This window comes from Carassius auratus, chromosome 50 (genome assembly GCF_003368295.1).
Source record: "Carassius auratus strain Wakin chromosome 50, ASM336829v1, whole genome shotgun sequence".
In the NCBI taxonomy this organism is placed as follows: Eukaryota; Metazoa; Chordata; class Actinopteri; order Cypriniformes; family Cyprinidae; genus Carassius; species Carassius auratus.
Window position 1 is genome coordinate 6,616,375 of NC_039292.1, and position 22,276 is coordinate 6,638,650.

The following is a 22,276-nucleotide window of genomic DNA, read 5'->3' on the forward strand; positions in this document are numbered from 1 at the left end:
CAACAGCCAAATGGTCATTCGTCCATTATAACCAATGCTCTGTGTCTTATTTATAACGGCCGGTGGGATGCCATTCTCTCCCAGTGAATTGGCCACCTCTCTTTCCAACAATAGTCCACAATGTCCTCGAGAGCCATAAATTATCTTCTAATATTAAATGCAACTGTCAGTCAACAGTCTCCATTGTGAGATCCGTTCCAATACCCCATCTTCGCATGGGACGGCCCACCTTTGATTGATGCAGGGTTGTAATGTGTCCTAAAAAGGCTTGAGGTTCTGAAGCCCTGGTGACAAGGTTTTATATAAATACAGGACAGGTGAACTGGCCGCTCACTCTCTTATTTTCTACCGCTCTTGAGGGAGCAAGTTTTCCAGGCCTGTTGTGCGAGCTCTCCTGGGTGAGTCTACTTCAATGGATGTTTATATTAAATGATTTGTTGGACTACAGCAGATAGTGTAGCGAAGCTTGGTTTTTGGATATACTGGGGATGTTTGTGTGGAAAACAGTGATGATACTTCTTATAGAAGATAGATTTCTTTATTTTTTTAAGGAAATTTATACTTGTATTCAGCAATGATGCACTGAATTGATCAAAAGTGACAGCAAAGACAATTATAATAATACAAAATATGAATATTTCAAATAGTAAATTTTAAATGCTGTAATTTGACCTTAAAAAGAACCCCCTCCCCATCATCAAATCAGGACATTAAAATTATTTCTGAAAGATCATGTGACCCTGAAGACTCAAGTAATGATGCTGAAAATGCAGCTTTGCCATCACAGGGATAAATCATATATAAGAATATATTAAAAAAGAAAATTGATATTTTAAAATGTTATAATATTTTTAAATATTACAGTTTTTACTTTATTTTTGATCAAATAAATACAGCCTTGTTGAGTATAAGAGACTTCTTTCAAAAATCGAAGTAACCCCAAACTTTTGAACGGTAGTGTATGTTGAAAGTCAGTGACTTTTACAGTAAAAATCACTTCAAATTATCTTCAGCAGAAGAAACAAACACGAGGGTGTTGACAGAATTTCCATTTCTGAGTGAACTATCCTTTTAATAATGAATTATTTCATGAATTATTTGTTACATACAGTACACAGTGGACCAATGAAATGCTTATATTTTGCATTTTAAAGCAACCTTTTGAATGCAGAAGCAGCGCTATAATAATATTACAAACTAAAGCTTTTTATGCTCAACTCAAGATATCAAATAATAATAAAATATGGATTATTTATAGCACATTACGAGTCTGCCGTAGGGAGGGTAAGTCTGCATAACTGAAGATGTCAGAAAGCTCTTTTTAAGCAGTGGAGATGAATAATTTACATTTAGCTTCAAGTGCTACATGAATTCAACAAGCAAAGACACATATTTTTTATAGGCAGGAGAAAATCCTTCTGCTTTTTAATGGACATGTCATGTGTTTGCTTCCCATGCCATTTGTGTTAAAATGCCAGCTGTCTAAGTAAGCATGTGCGACGAGGAAGAAACCACCGCTCTGGTGTGCGACAATGGCTCAGGTCTGGTGAAGGCTGGTTTTGCCGGTGATGATGCACCCAGGGCAGTGTTTCCCTCTATTGTGGGCCGACCCCGCCATCAGGTGAGACGACAACGTTCATTCACCTCATCTGGGATTTAGTGTTATTTTGATCCAATTAGTAAAGCAGCTCTTAAGTCACAGTACTTTAGTCACAGTAAGCTTTGACCTTTGACCCGTAAAGGCGATACTCTGCTAGCATCGATCCTTGCTTCAAATGTTAACAAGCAAGCATTAATTCTAGAAAAGGAGTGTTGCAGAATTTATATCAAAAACAGGACCAAAAGTTGCCCTGAATGTGTGGATTGTGACTGAAAGCTTGCATTATTGTTTCTTTCTTTAGGGTGTCATGGTCGGTATGGGTCAGAAAGACAGCTATGTAGGAGACGAGGCCCAGAGCAAGAGAGGCATCCTCACCCTCAAATACCCCATTGAGCACGGCATCATCACTAACTGGGATGATATGGAGAAGGTAGACCATACAATTATTTATGGTTTAATTAGCAAAAGTTTGGTCACATTAGGAAAAAAGGTCCATTGTCTATTGTTAGTAGTGTAGCGACCTATGAAGCAAACATTGAATGAAACTAATATAGAGGTCACTTAGCAAAACAAAGCAACTTTCTGTTGGTCAGTGAGGAAAATTCATATAAACAACTTCAATCTATTGCAAGATCTGTTGAACTTTTTGTGAAATTCCCAATCATGTGGATTTCAGTTGAAATGAATGGATTAATATGGAGTTCAATTGGTGTCAAAAAAATTAATAAATAATCAATTACATCTGTAGTCCTTAGAGTACATCTTCATGCTTTGTCATATTATTCAGTGTTTTAGAAAGATGGTGAGAAATGTATCAGGTTACGCATGTAACAATGGCTCCCCTGAGAGGGAACGAGACACACTAGGAGGACTAGTGTCTGAAGCACATGGGAAACAACTCCAGTCCCACTGGCCCACATAGTCCATGATGTCACAGGCAGGCGCCCGGAAGTATAAGAGGGTGCTTGCAGAATACATCACCAGCTTAGCTGTCTGAAGGAGACGAGAAAACATACAAACCCTAGGCATGGCAAGGGGACGCAGTGTCAGGTAGTAGGGATGGACAAATCCCTGTTGAGAAGAGAAGTGTTAGTATACGCTCTCTTCCTCTTAGTGCTTGCCCACCTCTGTAACCGACTCCTAAAAGGAGGAGGGGTGCGAGTGTCCATACTGCTCTTCTGATCCTGCCTAGGTTTTGGAGGAAGACTTGGGACTGTGGGGAATGAACTTCCTGAAGGCAGCGGACTGCATGTTTGCTTCCCTAAACTTCTCGACCAACACCTCAACGGAAGTGCCAAAAAGGCTTTCTACTTCCTCCCCGATGTCGGCAAGATTTACCCGTAAATGCCTCTCTATAATCACCAATGCTGACATCGCACACCCATTGGCAGCAGTCTATTTACTGGAGTGAAGAGCCAAGGCTGTGGTGTGGATCTATCTGTGGAGAGGCATTTGTGGCACAGTTCCTCGACTACCTCAGGGGACAAACCCTTGCCCTCGTCTACATCTCTTAGCTTGGTAAGCTTGTAACACAGCCATTGTGTGCAAGGCTCTGTCAGCTTGACCCGCCGCTACATACTTTCCCCATAGGGTCTTTACATGCACTGGCAAACAAACGACTCCTGAAGACAACAAAAGTTGGTGACATATTTGGCAGGCACTCTTACACTTATTTGACATCACAGGCTACGTGGGCCAAAGCGATTGGAGTTCTTTCACGCGTGCTTCAGACACCAGTCCTGTTGGCAGCAGTCCCCCATAGTGTCTACTAGAGGACACAGCGCAGCTGTTCATTACTAAGAGACAGAAAAAAACAGATATCAGTGGAAACAAATGAATGTAGACATGGGAAAAGGTATGGTACAAAACAGATGAATCATTTTTGGCACTAATGGAATCCCATACATTTTGCTCGTGAAAATTCACCAAACTGTGGTAAATGTGACCAATGTTTCTCTATATATAACAAAAAATGCAATACTGTCTTCTCAGATCTGGCACCACACCTTCTACAATGAGCTCCGTGTGGCTCCTGAGGAACATCCTGTCCTTCTCACTGAGGCTCCACTGAATCCAAAGGCCAACAGAGAGAAGATGACCCAGGCAAGTCCTTTTGAAGACTTTAAAATCATGACATTAATGGTATTATTTCCATAATATTAAGATATATTGGTTTCGCTCTGTATTTCAGATCATGTTTGAGACCTTCAACGTTCCGGCTATGTATGTGGCCATCCAGGCTGTCCTCTCACTGTACGCCTCTGGCCGTACCACAGGTCAGCATTGCCTACAGTGCCCATCATACAGTAGGTGCTCTAAACTGCATCTCTTTTGTTCTTTGCTTTTGTCATGCTCTTATGATATGTTCCAGGTATTGTGCTGGATGCCGGTGATGGTGTGACCCACAATGTGCCCGTATATGAGGGCTATGCCCTTCCACATGCCATCATGAGACTGGATTTAGCCGGCAGAGATCTGACTGACTACCTGATGAAAATCCTGACTGAGAGAGGCTACTCGTTCGTCACCACTGGTAATATACCTCACTCTCTGCAGCTTTCACATAAATTATACATGATGTGAAGGTTATATTCTAATGCACTCACTTAATAGATAATAAACTGTGTGTTTAAATGTAAAATATCAATGAATTATTCATCTTTTATACGTCGCGTAAACGTTCTGGTTTTAAAGTTTACAATGTAATGAAATCGTCATTAGCTAAATAGCACCACCTCTTGGTCAACGCTAGTAACGGCAGTTAAAAGTGAATTGAACCAGCTGTTTATATATATATATATATATATATATATATATATATATATATATATATATATATATATATATATATATATATATATATATATATATATATATATATATATATATATATATATATATATATATATATATATATATATATATATATATATATATATATAATTTAAACGCGTGTAATACCTTTCTAACTCGCTATTACAGCCGAGAGGGAGATTGTTCGTGACATTAAGGAGAAGTTGTGCTACGTGGCTCTTGATTTCGAGAATGAAATGGCCACTGCTGCCTCCTCATCATCCCTGGAAAAGTCCTACGAGTTGCCCGACGGTCAGGTCATCACCATCGGTAACGAGAGGTTCCGCTGCCCCGAGACCCTCTTCCAGCCATCTTTCATTGGTCAGTTTATCATTTGTCCTTTGAATATTCCTACATTATTCATCTCCACCGCCTTGTAGGTAGTTGTTCTGTTTGATTTAACCTAGTCAAAAATAATATTGTGTTGTAACTCACCTGTGAATTTCAGCTGCCTATGAGGAGTCTGATAAAGATAATATCCAACTATAAGAATCAAACAAGAGTATAAATGATTTAATAAATAGTAATAAAAAAATAATAAATAAAAATAAATAAAAATTCAGCAACAAAAATTAATGATTTTAATTCACTTTTTTTCACATGATTCTTATTTGATTCGATTAGAATGAATGTATCTTATTATAGGTATCTAATGAATATTTCTAAAAATAAAATAATGAATAATAAAATAACTTAAAGAGTAACTATTTTGTTTTTTCCAGAACTATAAATTAAAATGTTCTTAAATCGATAACTCTTATTTGTTTTAATTAGAAGTGGACCTAAATTATTAGGATAAACCAGAATCCAATGATTATTTATAAATAATTAAAAATACAAATCATTTAATAAAGAGTAATCATTTTACCCCATTCCATCAGGAATTAATTAATTAATTAATTATCTCTCTCTCTCTCTCTATAAATATATAAAACCCACCCATATACATATACACACACACACACAAACACACACACATATATATATATATATTAATTAGGATTGGATCTAAAGTATATGTTTCTAAATGAATGCAATAATTATTTATTTATTTGTTTTCTCATGATCACAATTTAATCTTCTCACAAGAAAAAAAAATAGTTGCTCATTATTTTGCTGGTCAGTCACAGATGATTTAATTAGCATGATCACGTTGCTCTTGAAAAAACAACATTTGTTATGTCGAGTTAACAAGCAAACAAGACGAGACAAAATGATAATAAATGGCCTCTTAGGGTTCCATAGAATCATGTTTGGATTCCTTTAGGATTTTTGACTAGATTTCTTCTTAATGATAGACACGCTTTGCATATCCCTACATTTTGTCTTATTTTTTTTTTATCATTTATTCATATAAGTTTCTAGCAATTCTGAAACAGGGCCTTCAATGAAACACTAAGCCCACACTCAAAATATATTCTCCATTTTGAGCCATTGCCAAGCTTAGATTCCCATGATGAAAAATTCACATTATTAATAATTCTCAATCATTTGCACATCAGTCTATGTGTAGCAACACAATTAAACCCACCTTTCATGGGCACAGCGAAGCAGTCAAGTTTTCTCACTGAGAACAATTCATCCAACTGCATTTTTAGAGCTTTTTCTTACATTACAGTGCACTTTTAGGAGAGGTGACATGTGACGGATCACTTTTTGTCAGGAACTAATTAGGAGTGTTTCAGTATATGCCCAAAGGCTGAGGGTCTATTTATGGTGTACAGGATTGTTAGCCTTGACATTGTACATCAATCACTGTTTCCGTATCTAGTAGACCTGATAGGACAACGGCTAACCAGAAGTTCTTCCCAAAATGAAATCAGCGCTATTATGTTATCATGAATTACATGGTTCTGCATATGTAATGTATTTAAATGGAAGTCTGTTTCATGTATAATCCCATTCATCATCTAAATGACATTGTCTGTAGGTATGGAGTCTGCTGGTATTCATGAGACCACTTACAACGGCATTATGAAGTGCGACATTGACATTCGTAAGGATCTGTACGCCAACAATGTACTGTCTGGTGGGACCACCATGTACCCTGGTATCGGTGACAGGATGCAGAAAGAGATCACAGCTTTGGCTCCCAGCACCATGAAGATCAAGGTACAGTTTTTTTACATGAACGTTTTATTTCATGTTTAGATTATGTTTAAATGTACAATTTCCGATTTCTAATGATATATTTCTGTTTTTTTTGACACAATAAATAAAGCAATCATAAGAAAAAAACGAATGAATATTGATAAACTGAATGTGTAAATTATCATTAATTATTATTTTATTATTATTTATGCAAAGTTCTTTTGTCATCTAAATGATTTTTGTATGACAGATACAGATTATTTATATTTTTAAGTGTCCGATATACAGACCAAAATGCATAACCAATCTTTTATTGTTGTTATATTTCCAGATACAAAAGCAAATTCATAATAGCCAGACTACAACAATTAAACAAGACAATAATACTTAATGCATTATGGATATTAAGTAGTAATAATAATAACGACAACAACAAAAAAAAAAACTATTATTTTATTTAATCTTATATATTAAATCTCTATCGTTATATTAAATCACGATCTAATGCACAACGTTGAATAATGGATATTGTAATTTTTTTATTATATCACAAGTAGTAGTGTAAGTGATCATAATAAAACATTTATAATGTACTTTGTATTATTGAAAATATGTATTATTGAAATTTAATACAAAATGTAATAATAATAATTATCAGTAGTATTACTATGTACAATGTATTATTGTATCGATGGATTATTGATTTTTTTATGATTATTATTACAATTCACAAAATAATGAAACATTCTATATTATGGATATTTTGATAATGATAATAATATCATCATCATAATTATAATGTACATTTTATTATTGTTTTTGTAATTTGTTACAATAATTTGTTATATTATTATTATTATTATTGATAATGGTAGTACCAATAATAATACATTTTTCCTTTGTCAACTACAGATGATTGCCCCTCCTGAGCGTAAATACTCTGTCTGGATCGGCGGCTCCATCTTGGCTTCCCTGTCCACTTTCCAACAGATGTGGATCAGCAAAGATGAGTACGAGGAAGCCGGACCCTCTATTGTCCACAGGAAGTGCTTCTAAATCCCTCCTTTTCTCGTTCTCCTCTGTCCTGGACTCTCCTTCTAGTCTTTGCACCATTTCCCATCTTGTGTTTGTACTGCGGATGTTTGTTTCAAGTTCCCCTGTACAAGGATTCACATCTACAGCCACAATAAATTGTTCAATAAATACATTAACATATTTTCAATAAATTTCTCTTTGTATATATAAGCGCTTTCTTAGACATGAATTGACAGTACGTTCTCCAGCTTTCAGGTTTGAGATCATTCTTCAGCGAGGCCACCGGATGGCAGACTGCTGCTGTGATATTACCACAAAACACCCTTGAGATCAGTGTCCTAAGTTGTAAAATTACCTGCTTATAACCACATTATAATGTCATTTTATTGTCTGAACCAAAATGCCAGTTTACTCTAACAACATCGCAGATTTGATCCTGCCCTCTGAGGTTTTAATATAATCATCAATAGCCCTATGATGATGATGAGAAAACAGGTCAGTTTAATGTAGGCCAGAGGCACAGCTGATACTCTGTGGCTGAGCAACAGAACAGTACACTGTGTTTCACAGCCGAAACCCAACAATCTAGGGCAAAAATATTGGAGGTAAAGAATACTATTGCAGTAGCATCTATTATTGAATCAGTGCGAAAACATTTTTTAGAGCTTTGTTTAAATACTCTTAAAATCCTTCTAGAAGCATACTGTTACATATTGTTCACACATCTATAATCTGCTTCTGAGAGAAAAGTTTCAGAAATGAACCAAAAAATGTTTCAAACGCTGCCACCTTAAAGGAATAGTTCACCGGTGGATCCTATGGAGTGAATGGGTGCCATCAGAATGAGGGTTCGAACAGCTGATAAAAACATCACAATAATCAAGTCCATCCATCAACATCTTGTGAAGTGAAAATATGCATGTTGCTTCTTGCTAAACAAATCCTGTATGCATAATATTGCTTTCTCCTGTATCTTTATTTGGTCTTTCACTCTGACGGCACCCATATAATGCAGAGGATCCATGGGTGAGCAAATGATGTAATGCTACATTTTTCCAAATTTGTTCTGATTAAGAAACAAAGTCATCTTCATCGTGCATGGGTAAAATTAGTACATCTACCAGTAGCTATTCCTTTAAAGGGACAGTTCTTCCAGAAATTGTCCAAAACAACACCGATCCCCAACATTCTTCAGAATATCTTCTTTTGTGTTCAGCACAAGAAAGATATTCATACCACTTCAGAACAACATGAAGTTGAGTGAATGGCTCCCGTTTATGTATCATATACCCCCGAGTTTCTAATTATAACACAGAGACCCAGTTTTGGGTTCTGGACGATGTGGGTTGTAAAGAGTGTACAGTAGGAGAGGGTTAAGAAGCCAGACTTATTACTGCAGACGCTGCCCCACTTCTGACTGACGGAAAAATCAAAGACAAATGAAGGTGGAGACATCTAGGAGGTTACAGTGATTAATGCATCTAGACAACAAGAGAAAGAGAGAGAAATAGAGAGATGGGGAGAGAGGGAGGGGAAGAAAGAGAAAAAGAGAGTCGGCTCAGATCCATTATGAAATCTATTCATGCTTATTAAAATCTTATTACGCTGCTCCTTTATTTCGCACAAAATGCAGCACATTCATTACTAGAGAAGAACATTGCAGTCTTCTAGTGTTTTGCTCAGGTTCGGAAGTGTTGCTCAATAGCCCACCGTATGCGTGGGGACTGATACAGACCAAACTTTCTAATTGTACGTACTGATTAAATGCAAGAATGTTTACTAATTAATCCCTTCCTACACAGTGGATCTGTCATGCTGAGAGGAGGCAGAAATCAGTCCTGCCACTTTAGATTTTCAGCTCGTACATATGAAACACTCATTTCAGTATACATTATATCTATTATACATTTGACATTATATCTAAATATCTATCTATCTATCTGTACATGGTAATCTATCTATCTATCTATCTATCTATCTATCTATCTATCTATCTATCTATCTATCTATCTATCTATCTATCTACCTATCTTTCTGTGCATGCTTATCTATCTATTTTTTTTTAATTTATCAGGGTCAGCTTTCAGGAGAGGGCATGTGCAAAAATGACTTTAACACTTGGGGGCTGTTATGCTTTAAAAATGCATCATCTATTGTCTTTAATCTAAATGTCTTTTTTATTTTACACTTTTTTTTTACTCTTGTAAATGTTACAAACATCCGATTCAAACGTTGTTGTCCCAGATGCAGGTGCGCTCGGGGTTTGTGGCCCCGCCTGCATTAGTGAACCCCTCTGGTGCTGGATACGGTGGTCAGAAGAGCCCCTGAATCCAGCGCTAATATTTCCTGCGCGTGTGCTGCGCGATGTTGCGCATTTAACACTGTGCACACATGCGGAATACACAGTCCTCTTCCCCCGAAGAAGTGCTAAAGGGGTTACTCCCATCTCTGCTCGGAGTACTCGACAAACGCGAGCGATTCTACGGAGATTTCTGTTCCCTTGGACAAAGGATAATTGATAAAGAGCCAAAGAAGGGAAAAGTGCGCTGCATGCTGTAAGTACGCACCTTTGTTTTCTCTCCACTACGCGTCCGTTTTGTCCCTGTAGTTTCCTCATTACCGAATGCAGTTTTAATTATAGTTTTTTGTTTTGTTTTGTTTTTTACTTTAAACGCAAAGACAAGGAACTTGGAAGTTTTGTATTATCGGACAGAGCCCACACTTGACGAGCTGGTGATGCTGGAGATGTGAGGCTGGTGACGGACAGGCTCATGGTAACTCTCCTCTATATCACAGGCAGAATACACATAAAAGCGTTTTGTCTTGATGGACTGCTTTCTATAGTCAACGCATGGGATGTATAAAATTATGACAAAGACGTTTAGACACAACTAGAAAAATGCATTTTCTTCTGTCGAGATCGATAACTTAAAGGTTAGTTTAATTGATCTCTGTATTACTGAGATGCACAAACAATCCCCAAAGTTTAGAGATCTTATATACAGTATAAGAAGGAGAGAAGAAAAAAGCCTTTTGACAACGACATGTGTGATGCAAACCTTACCTAATCAGTCAGATGTGTTGAAAAAATATTAATTTGATTCCACCTTATTATTTTGTAAGAAACTTTTTAGTGCTAAGAAGAAGCAGGCTAAGACGGTAATGGGTCAGTGTGAAAGGTACTTTAAATTGCTGAAACCAACTAGAGAGTGGCTGATATATATATATATATATATATATATCATAACTTAAACACTACACTATCTCTTAATAGACGGCTACTAAATAAATATGAAACATTAAACGGATATTAATATATATTATAAATGTCCTTTTTGTTATATTACTAAAGAACGGAAGGCGTATAGGCTATAAGATGAGGTCAGTTACACAGTGTTGCCATGGGCAATGGTCATTATTGGGAAATATATAAGGACTGATAGACTAAGAATAAATTCTTACAGAGAACCTATGTAATTATAGCAATTGAGGTGTACATGTACCTTGAATTTAATTTACCTCAAAATTGAGCAAAAACATATTTGCACAAATTATCCATTTTCCATTGACAGAAAAATGGCCATTTAGTGGCCGATTTATCAGTTTAGCCGACATATCAGTCTTTGAGTAACACAGATAATCACATTTTGAGGAAGACTAGTGATGCAAAGTGACACTACTGATATCAGAATGGCCAAATTGTTGCCAGTTTACTGTCATATCCAGTGTATCGTTCTTTACCTGATGCAGATAAACACATCTACAAGAAGACAGGTGATGCAGTATGGAAAGTGGGAGGCTATAAATGCTTTTTATCTGCATATACTTTTAAGCTGGAAACTCTCTGTTTATTAAAGAAAACAAAACCCCCCAAAATTATGTTTGTAAAATTCAAAGCTTAAGTGTCTCAAGCATCCTTTGGGAACTTAACATCCGCTAGGAGTTTTGACAGTAATTTATGTGCCTCTTAAAAGAGTTTTTAGGTCAGCGTTATTCAGACACGCCACATTATGCGCAGATTCAGGTTTTCTCCCATCCACTGCTTGGGTACCGCGGGTCTCTTGGGACTCCATAGCAACGGAAAAGATTCCACTAGTGACACTTCTCAGGGCCTCCGGAGCCACAATCCATTGTATCTTCCTTGATAAGTATCAGGAGACTTTAAAAGACATCTTGCCCTAACTCAACCACTCAGCATCCAGTGGCTTTATCAGTACGTTCAGTGATGGTTCCGGTTTCAAAAAGTGTTTTCTGCTTCGAGTCCTGATGTTTTGATATGAAACCGAATTTCATGATGACAATTTTTCTTCGGTTATCTTCAGAAACTGTATACCAAAGGCAAAGTTTAGGACTACAGGAGATGTCAGAAGACAGGAAATCCACCTCAGCTTTCAACTCGATGTACAGTGACAGCTCCGTTCAGCAAATTCTGCCTTTGCTGCTGCCATCACAGCCTACCGTACTTCAGCAACATGTCAAGATGTGATTTTGCTCTCAAGAGTCCTAATAAATACATCATTGCCCTCTTTTCATCTCTGAGGCAGTCGTTTGGGGCTTTTGACCAGCGTGCGACATTCAAAGCACAATGTGTTTGATTGCTGTTGTGATTGAGCATAAAAGATCCCAGTCAGACTGCCTCCAGAAAACGGTAATTAGAAGACAAACAACATTATCAGTATTGTAATGCGTCTAAAGCATCCGGGTCAAGGATTCTGCTTATAGCAAATAGGAGCTGCAGCTGTGCGGCTGTGGCAATCTATCCATTACGGGGATGGGGTTGGAAGCTCTCTGTTATCCTGTGTCCCACTGAGATAAGAAGCGGAGAGGAGGATTTTAGCAGACTGGATTTGCAGCCACACACTGTCCACTTCAGGCTTCTAAGCGATTTATGTACATAAGCGGGCCCAATAGATGATTCCAGGACTCCGTCTGTGACCGTCTGTCTGGTTTAAAGCAGCTGCAGTATTGGAGAGTAACTAACTAAAAGTAGTAGGCTATAGGTTTAACAAAAATTGAGCTACTTTTTGCATGTCTGTGATGAGGGAATTATCAAATGTACCTACTCACCCAAACAGTTCTTTCTCTCTCACTATCTAAATGAATGCAGCATTTGGAAGTCAAGTTTATTCTATAGTGAATCGAATCATTTTAAATGTTCACTTCTCTCATAGAAATGTAAAGTCAGATTCGTTCCAGGGAGTCGGATCGGTTCCTAAACGGTCCTCATGCAAGGTTTCAAAGTCCAATTCATTTATTGAATCGGTTCTAGCTATTTTTCTCAAGTGTAGCTTTTGAAAATATGATTTATTCTAGTGAACTGGTTGATCCTAAATGTTCCTTTTCTCATACTGTATGTGAATCGGCTCATCCTAAATGGTTCTAAATCCTTCTCTCATATGTAACGTTTGAAAGTCTAATTCATTCTAGTGAATCAATTCTTCTTTCTCTCATATGTAGCTTTTGAAAATGATTCATTCAAGTGAACCGGTTCGTCCTGGTCCCTTTCTCAAACTGTATGAAATGTTTGAAAGTCTAATTCATTCTATTGAAATTTCTTTTTTCCCAAAAGGCCCATTCTCTCACATGGTGCGTTTGAAAGTCTGATTCAGTCTAGTGAATCGGGTCTTCCTAAACGGACCTTTCTCTTTTATACACATCCTTTGACAGCACGATTCATTCTGGGGAACTGGTTCAGTGGCTGTTCGTCAGATGAGGCTGAGCAAAACACTGAAGCTGATAAAGTTAAAGTTTACCCACTAAAGTTCATAACTATGTATGTGTGTGTGCGTGTATTGTACTAAATATTATTTTTCTTTAATACAAGTTAGCCCATGGTAAGTTTTAAAAACAATGCGTGAATGTGGCATCTCTCGTGAAACCGACCAATCAGAATCGACATTCAAATGACGCAACATCATTGGTTTTCCGAACCAAAATGCGGCTTGTCAGATTTCATCATGATCACATTAGTGTATCATCAAACTCTCAGGCGCAAAGACACTTCAAATTTAGACAAAATATTGTTTAAATAAAGGAATGAAACAAAATGAAAAAGTAAACATAGCTTATATTTGGCATAATGAAGGAGTGGATGATTGACGGCGCTCGTGCATAGGTGAGTTAATGTTAAAATGGGATTCTCCATTTTTGAGTAAATGTTTGTTTACAGAATATAACGGTGCATTCTTTCCATTGATTTACTATACTGACATAAATTGAAAACTCAATTATGTTAAAATTAGGGTGTTTTTGTTTTATTTATATAAATGTACCTCTTCAAATTCAATATTGTTACCTTAATTTATTGTAAACCCCTTGTTGTATTTATGCCAGCAAAATGTCTCATATTAAATTATAAATGGATGTAGTTTTATTTTAAAAAAACATTTGTTTTTGTTTAGTGCAGTAACAGTCGAAGTTGAGATAAAAACAATAATACAGAGAATTAAAAAATGTTTTTTTGCTTAAGTAACTTTAGTGCTATTTTTTGTTGATCTGCTTCATAGTACAATTAGATTGTATCATCGCAAACTATATCCGAATAGCCGTTTATTAAATTAATGGGCATAAGTGCATTTCATTAAGATCTGATGGCTTCATTATTATATTATATGCTCTTCAGTTAAGGACCGGCATGTACTTGACAACACGTTAGGGGAAGGAATCATTATATGGGGCCTCTGAATTGATTTAATTTTCCCTAGAGAGTGTGCGGTTGAATGGATGGATGAATAAAAAGATGAAAACCTCTCTGAGAAGCAATATACTGCCATTGTTTGTACTCTACTGATATGGTGTAAAGCAGCGGCGGTCCTCCGGGAGCAATAATTGTTCCCCGTATTGACTTGCGGATTGCTTGATGAGCTCAGATTGAACGTAGATGACATGTTGTGATAGAACTGGGCCTTGGTTCTCATTTATTTTTCATCAGCTTCACCTCGCTTGTTTATAACGCTGATGTTCAGACCGCTCCGGAACGGCTTTGCTGTGATTCTACTAGTCTCACACCACTGTATTATCAAACGTATTTGAGTCAGTCTTGCCCTATTTTACTGCTGTGTGTTGTTGCCGTGAAAACACCAGGGGTAAGGCAAGCGGACACAGATCCAGGCCAGCCCGTCCCCTTTTCGCGCTCCCTCTCTTTTCGCCTCTGTATGTCACTTTCCCTCTGTGTCTATCTGTCCGTCTCACTCGCCTGCTCGCTATCGAACTCTCTTGCTCACTCTGAGTCCCACAGCTCTGTTTCTCTCCTCTCTTCTCTGCGGTTTACTCATTGGCCCAGATGAAACCCACACTTTATACGCTTCTCCTTCCAGACCGTTCACAGAAGCAAGCATCACTTCTTTTGCTCATTCAAATACGGCATCTAACGGCCGTGGACAGGAATGATAGCACACACCGTGCAGTTTGTTGAGGAGAGCTGTCCTATTTCTTTTCCAAGTGATTGGACTTAGGACTGTTGCCTGGTGGATGATAAAATGGGCGAGAAATCTCTTTGAAGGAGGGAGCCAAGCCATATTTGCAGACCGATATTTTAAATACTTTAAAAAGTGGAAACCTGGAGTTGATAAAGAGCAATGCGATCTAAACCTTTAGCTTTGTTGTTGGAACCTAACACATTTAGATTGATTCAGTGATGATAAATAATGTTTGGACTTGAATAAAATCAGTTAACTTAAACTAGTATACTTCAGAAGGTTTATTTTATTTTTTTTATGTTTCTGTAAGAAGTCTCATGCTCAAAAGGGCTGTTTTTTTTAATACAGCTAAAATGGAAATATTGTGATAGGGCTGCATAATTAACTGGAATTTAGATGAAGTAAAATAAACCATGCATATGAGTTGAATTTCTCTTGGTTTGTGCTCATGTGAAAGTGCAATAATTCTGGCGAAGTGTGAAAAGAAATGACTCACATGACAATAATCGTCTTTTTTAAGCAAAATAATCGTCATGCAGCCCTGTTTTTGAAATATTTCAGTTATCTAAAATAACTGATTTCTATTCTATTTCTATTTCTAATTTATTCCTGTCATGGCAAAACTGAATTTTCAGCATCAATCCTCCAGTCTTTAGTTGTCACATGATTCTTCAAAAACCATTCTAATATGCTGATTTGGTGCTCAGAAAATTTAAAACAGCTTTGCTACTCAAAGAAAATGATAAAATATTGAACAGCAATCACCTAAATAACATCCTAGTTCATCTAGAGCACTATAGCAATGCCTTGGCAACCATCCTAGCATTATAATGGTGAGTTTTGCATGAACAAGCACTAAAATCTAGTCACTGCTCCTTTTCTTTTTCAGAATTGCTATATTGCAAGAAAAAAAAAGAGAGAGAGCGACCCCAAGAGCTTTTGATGCAACCTCCACAGTACTTTTTGATGAGAAGTAAATTGGTCATGAAATATTAATGGTTGTGCATAGATTAATGAATGGTACAGTATTAGATGCTTTAAAAAAATGCTGTTTATGGGAAGGTTGAGCTCTCGAAGAGCTGTTAGTTCCTAGTACTGTCCATGTTTCTGAAACAGCAAGTTTGACTGCCCTCAGGCAGGCTTTTAGAAGAGAGCAACTTAGTGTTCACCACCACTACTGCTGCTGTAAAATGATACAGGGGCTTTGTAGAAGTGAACTAAGCTTCATATGAGATGTTCCTCGACAAATCTCAAGAAGAAAAATCTTCTGTTGTTTTTCAGGATATTGGAGGGGGGGCTTAATTCCCTCCTGAATCCTTCTTGTGTTCCTCTTTTTCTTTGATGAGCGTAGGATATTAAGTTACGAAGGGCATGACGCGTGTTTTAAGCCTCAAACATTATGACAGTGCTTAATGCATCACTTCCATTAACGGTAACAATGCAAATGTGTTTAGTAGTTGTCGTGACAACAGTGGCAGACATTCAGAGTGAATATTTTGGCATTACCTTTAATAAATAATTGCTGTAATGAAAAGACATTGGGCTTTGGGTTTTTAAAGTTAACAGGGAAAATGCAAAACTTTAACTTATTACAGTACAGTAAATTATGTTTCTAGGTCAGTATGTGCTAGTTTTTTATCCTTCTTGAGAATTGCTGCCATATATAAGGATCTTGCATAACCAAGTGCAATAAATAATAACCAAAATAGGAAGACAACAAAATTGTCTCTGTACTAATAATGAAGTCTGAAAATCCAGTGTATGATTTTGTAATCTAGTGTTTGATTCTGCATGTATATAATGTCCAAAATAAGAAATATAAAGTATATAGTTAATCCACATTATTAACTGTTGATGAATGCATATCTTTGACCATTTTTTCTATTTTAGTGCACCAGGTTGCTATTCATTTTATTTTATTATTTTATTTTCCAGCATATTTATGTAATTGTCTATGTATTTCCCATGTTTTTTGTTTTGCTTTTTGTTATTTTCCAGTCTTTTATTTTTTTATTTTTTTTTTTTTTTTGCTTTGCTTATGCTTTTTTATTCTGTTTTTTTTTCAGTATTTGTTTGTTTTGTTTTGTTTTGTTTTATATGATTTGCCTCACTTTGTTTACGCTTTGTTTAGATTTTTTTTTGTAGTTGTTTTGCCTTGCTTTGCTTATGCTTTATTATAAGTTAAGTTAAGCTAAGTTAGGTTAGGTTAAGTTAAGTTAAGTTAAGTTAAGTTCAGTTAAGTTAAGTTAAGTTAAATTAAGTTAAGTTAAGTAAAGTTAAGTTAAGTTAAGTTAAGTTAAGTTAAGTTAAGTTTAGGTTAGGTTAGGTTTGTTGTGTTGTTTTGTTTTTGTTGCTGCCTTTTTAATAAAGCAGCAGACTACTCATTTTAAAGTGCATTCTAATGCAATAAATGTAATCTATTTTTGTTGATTGTATCTGCATGTATCCTCTGCAAGGTTAAGTTACACATGTAATGTTGCTTTGAACTACTTACAAGCAAATATGATCTAATTAATGCTGCAAGATGAAATCCTGTACTGTGTAATTTATTTAAATGCCCACAAGTGGATAATATTTACTTCATAGGAAACCAATATATCACCCAGCACACAATGACACGGCTGTGAAAGGACTTCAGTGAGTGTCCGTGTGTTTTCCTGTCAACGCTAGAGTTATGTGTTAAATCTGCTGGCAGCTTTTTAGCACTAACGTATATGTGGGTGCAATTTCCACCCTTTGCTGTAAGGTTTTAATTGGTGGTACCTTTCACGCGAGAGTCGACAAATGCTTCCTGCTTCTTGAATCCTGTCTTGGTGGTGGGTGATTGTAAAGGTCAAGCAAGAAAACCTACACTGACAGTCCTGATGAATGACACGGCTGCTTGACTGAGCCACTGGGGAGAGAGGCACCAGGGTGGCTGATTTTCACCGGTGCGTTATTGCATGCAACATTTAGCGTATGAATCACTGGGCTCGGTTTTGCTAACAAGCACGGCCGTATTCAAATTATATTTTATAAACATTATTTTACCACATTACACAGCTGATTGTAAGTTTCTAGATTGTGTAACATATTGTACAAGTATATTCTTACATGAAGCACCCTTAACTATCACATAGTGGTGTTTTTAAACAATAGCAGTTATTAGACCACCTACAGATGCTAGTTTAGCATTAGATTTGCTAGCATGGCAATGTCAAACCTTTCATGGGTCAAAATGCACAGGGAATGTGGTGAGTGCTAATAATTAATCTTCAGCTATCTTCGTCTTGTTTGCGTATGCTGTGATTTAAGCTTTAGCGAGGAGCCGTTAGTCAGATATTTCATCTGACCTCTTTGCTTTAGTTACTGTCTGAGCCTCTCTCTCTCTCTCTCTCTCTCTCTGTCTCTTTTCTCTGTCTCTGTCACTGTCTGAGATTGCTTACTGTCTTCCCCCCGAACACCCAGACATTTTGTTTGCCGTTCAGAAATCCTGTTGTGATGTCTAATGCTTGTGTACACTTCAGAAATATGAAGTGTGCTAACCCAAAACACAGAAAATAACTCCATCTGGCCCTTTTGGAAACCTTAAGTCCACTATAATAAAAGAACAAGCAATAAAATATACAATGGGGTCCAAGAGTCTGTGAGTCCAATAAAGCGGGATTTAAAATCTAGCAACAAAATCAACAAAGTTTTAAGATGAAAGACCTCACTGTATATATTTTATTTCATTTCATTTAGAACAGAATATTAATTATTTTATGTTCCAGTTCATTTATTAATTTACTTATTTTATGTTTAATTTTACAGTTTTGTTTTGTTTAATATTTTGCTGTGATTTTATAAAACAATAGGACACTCAAGGTGATTTTAAAGTTTGGTTATTTTATTTCAATTTATTTTACAATTTATATATATATATATTTGTTTTTTTGTTTTTTTTGTTTTTTTTTTAGTTTGGCTGTAATTTTATAAAAACAATAGGAAACTCATTTTATTTAATAAGTGTATAATATTTTATTTTATATTTTATTATATATTTTTTGTATTTATATTTTGTATTTCAGTTCTTCTTTCAGTTGCTTTGTTAATTTGTTTGATTTCTTACACTGTCATTTTATTCAAACAACAGGACACTCAAGGTGATTTTAAAGTATTTATTTTATTTTATTTTTACTTCCATTTAATAAAGACAATAGGCCAGTCAAGGTGGGTTATGATGTCTATTAGGATCTGATTATATTCATTCATATGCTACAGCTGAAAGTGCTTACAAACCGTTACATAATAAATTATAGTTGATTTTATGTGCATGTAAACGCTGCATGTTTACGTTACACTATAATGTTGCTTCGATCTACTTAGAAGCAATTAGCGAAAATAAACAAAGGTTTCAATGTATATTTTAAGTCAAATGTGGCTGATTTGTTCATTTAACCAAATTTGTGATAAACAAGGCCTTTTCATTTTCTTCTGGTGATTCGGTTCAGTTATCCCTGCAAGGTAGCAAAGACGCAAAAGATGGAGTAGAAATATTAAAATGACGTGATATACAGTCTGACATTTCAGTGTCCCGCTGCGCTCCTAAAGTCATCCGCAGACTAAATAAAAACACGCTCAGTCTGGACAGATAGGGACTGTTCAGAAACATTTGGTGAACCCAGTGAATTCACAAAAGGCCACAGAGAGATAAACAATAGGAGCTAAATGACCAGACAGTAATACGAAGATATTATATATGGGAATAATAGGCACTCAAGTCAACAGGCAGTTTATTGATGTGTTCCTTGTGTTATTATGCATGATTCATCAATCTCATTATTCCAAATTAAAGACAAGTTTGTCTTGGTAATCTTTCATCAAAATATAATAACTTGCTGCACCATCTGAAATGACTTTTCTTTTCAGCTGATGTCAATAGGCTGGTCCATCAAACGACCTGCTTCTAATCAAGAACGTTTTTATCGCTTAGAGGTCTTGAGTTGACTGTGTGGTTTAATTTAGTTTTTCTATGCTGAGTTTATATTTAAGTGATTATTCATTATATATTATAATTCTTGCTAGTTTATTTTACAGCATGTTGGTCAATATTTCATTTTATTTCCCAATTCATATTCTTATTTCCAGTATTTTATTTTCAAGTTCATTCTAAAGTTGTTTCTTTATTTAATTTTTACTGCTATTTTATAAAGACATTTATTTGGATGTTTTTTGGGAATTATAATAATATTAATCACATGCTGCAGCTAAAAGTTCATGCTAATGCTAATCTTTATCTGCATATCACCTCTTTGCTTTGAAATACTTACAAGCAACTAATGTCTAATTAGTTTTCCAATATTTTCTACCATTTTGGGTATTTATTTACTTAATTAATAGTATTTATGTATTATTTACATACTGTTTAATAGTACTTAATTGTGTTTAATTTAATTAGTTTTTTTATCCAAAAGTTTGCTCTCTTTCTGCAGTGTTGATCATGCCGCGGAGCCCCATGTCTAGCGAAGAGGAAATGGCTCAGAGTTTCTCGGACTCGGTCAGTTCGGAATCAGACAGCTCCCGAGATGAGCCTCCCAGGCTGGATCGTCCTACCAGTGCCCGACTGGACAACAGCCTGCGAGACACAATGTTCATCTGTGTGGTCATCCCTGACCTGCAGCAGTCTGTGCGTTCACACACACACACACACACACACACACACACACACACACACACACACACGCGCGCACACACACGCTTCTGTTTCAGCCCAGGCTGTTGGGCCATGTGGATCTTTCTAAATTATATTATTACAGTAAATTGCTTCTCTCTTACAGTTTCAGCCTTCTCTTGAGAGCTGTTTGGGTTTTAGTGAACAAAAAAAAAAAAGGAAAATATTCAAGTGGGATAGGCAACAAGTATTTTTGATCTGTTTCATGCATGCATGTAAAGCTTTGAAAAAAAAAAAAAGAAAAAGCAATATCATGTAGAATCATTTAACACAGGTGTTTTCCATATGTTAAGGTAACAGTTTTATTGGTTATTCCTTTGCAGTAACACTCAAGCAAGCCAGATATCCCAAAGTCAAACTTTTTAAATCCATAAAAGCACCAGTAAAATACAACAGTTGTTTCAAATCTACTTTAAACGTATAATTTACGGCAAATACATGCTGTCTATTAAAGCCCTTTTTTGTAATATTGAAATTAATAGAATTAAATTTATTGTGCATAAAATTAAAAGCAAAAAACCACTAAGGGAAGCCATTTTTACAGCTTTCTCTCAAAGCATGTTGTTTAAAAATATCTGTGTCTGTCATTTCTGAAACGGTTCTTTTTGGAGGAAGCAGAACATTGAATTGTGTTTGCACATGTGGTTACGGTTAGTATATTGTGCAAGTTATTGTCAGTGTCACATTTATTGAGCATTACAATTATCCAAGCTTTCCATATTCTGTGTTTACATGCCAGCAATACCATTTTCGTGTCAACAATACCACAATATTCCAGTCACAGTGAGGGAATAAAGAGGAGGTAGGATAGATTTTATTAGTTCTAAAAGCCAAAAGAACAAGATGCTGTTATTCAGATAAAAGTATTCTTTCAAAGTATCGCGAGAAAACAAGCATTCTCAGGTAGCATTTGATTGGACGAAATGTGGGCAGTGCATGATGAATCATCAGTATTTATAGTTTGATATGAAAGTGCTTGCTGGTGATTGCATTTTGTCAGTATTTAGGAGCTTTCAATACTAGCATGTACCGTATTTTCTGGACTATAAGTCGCAACTGAGTATAAGTCGCATCAGTCCAAAAATACGACACGATGAGGAAAAAAACATATATAAGTCACACCGGACTATAAGTCGCATTTATTGAGAACCAAGAACCAAGAGAAAACATTACCGTCTACAGTCGCGAGAGGGCGCTCTATGTTTTCAGTGTAGACTACAGGAGCACTTAAGTAGCACAGAGCGCCCTCTCACGGCTGTAGACGGTAATGTTTTCTCTTGGTTCATTTCTCTCGGTTCTTGTCAAATTAATTTTGATAAATAAGCCGCACCTGACTATAAGTCACAGGACCAGCCATACTATGAAAAAAAGTGCGACTTATAGTCCAGAAAATACGGTAAACTAATTCAAAGCCTGCATGGACTAAATTACATTAAACTACATCTTGTTTCATGTGCACAATATTTTATCGGATAAGGTTTGGAGAAATTTAGCATGTATTTTGTTTTTTCTTTTTTTCTGTAGCTCAAGTGGTAGAGCATTGCGTTAGCAAGCGCAAGGTTGGGGGTTCAAGTCCCAGGGAACACA

The 22,276-nt window shown here is 36.2% G+C and overlaps 2 protein-coding genes across 2 annotated transcripts in view; both read left to right on the plus strand.

The window, feature by feature from the left end:
- Positions 1 to 265: 265 nt before the first annotated feature.
- Positions 266 to 7,770, plus strand: LOC113066811 (actin, alpha cardiac muscle 1-like). Its single transcript, XM_026238854.1, has 9 exons — positions 266 to 398; positions 1,479 to 1,621; positions 1,902 to 2,030; positions 3,593 to 3,703; positions 3,792 to 3,876; positions 3,972 to 4,133; positions 4,583 to 4,774; positions 6,384 to 6,565; positions 7,457 to 7,770. The coding sequence occupies exons 2-9, from the start codon at positions 1,493 to 1,495 to the stop codon at positions 7,598 to 7,600; spliced, it is 1,134 nt and encodes a 377-aa protein (XP_026094639.1). The 5' UTR covers positions 266 to 398; positions 1,479 to 1,492; the 3' UTR covers positions 7,601 to 7,770.
- A 2,062-nt stretch (positions 7,771 to 9,832) lies between these two features.
- Positions 9,833 to 22,276, plus strand: part of LOC113066390 (SH3 and multiple ankyrin repeat domains protein 1-like) — a 58,514-nt gene continuing 46,070 nt past the window's right edge. Inside the window, exons 1-2 of the mRNA XM_026238297.1 lie at positions 9,833 to 10,353; positions 20,451 to 20,644. Coding sequence (XP_026094082.1) covers positions 20,459 to 20,644 — 186 coding nt within the window. The 5' untranslated portion in view covers positions 9,833 to 10,353; positions 20,451 to 20,458. The remainder of the gene's footprint in view (positions 10,354 to 20,450; positions 20,645 to 22,276) is intronic.

Excerpts from the sequence above, each read along its gene's own strand:
- LOC113066811 (XM_026238854.1), top strand. The coding sequence starts at position 1,493 with ATGTGCGACGAGGAAGAAACCACCGCTCTGGTGTGCGACAATGGCTCA. Across the intron at positions 1,622-1,901 it reads TGGGCCGACCCCGCCATCAG|GGTGTCATGGTCGGTATGGG; the intron begins GTGAGACGACAA and ends TTCTTTCTTTAG. Across the intron at positions 2,031-3,592 it reads ACTGGGATGATATGGAGAAG|ATCTGGCACCACACCTTCTA; the intron begins GTAGACCATACA and ends CTGTCTTCTCAG.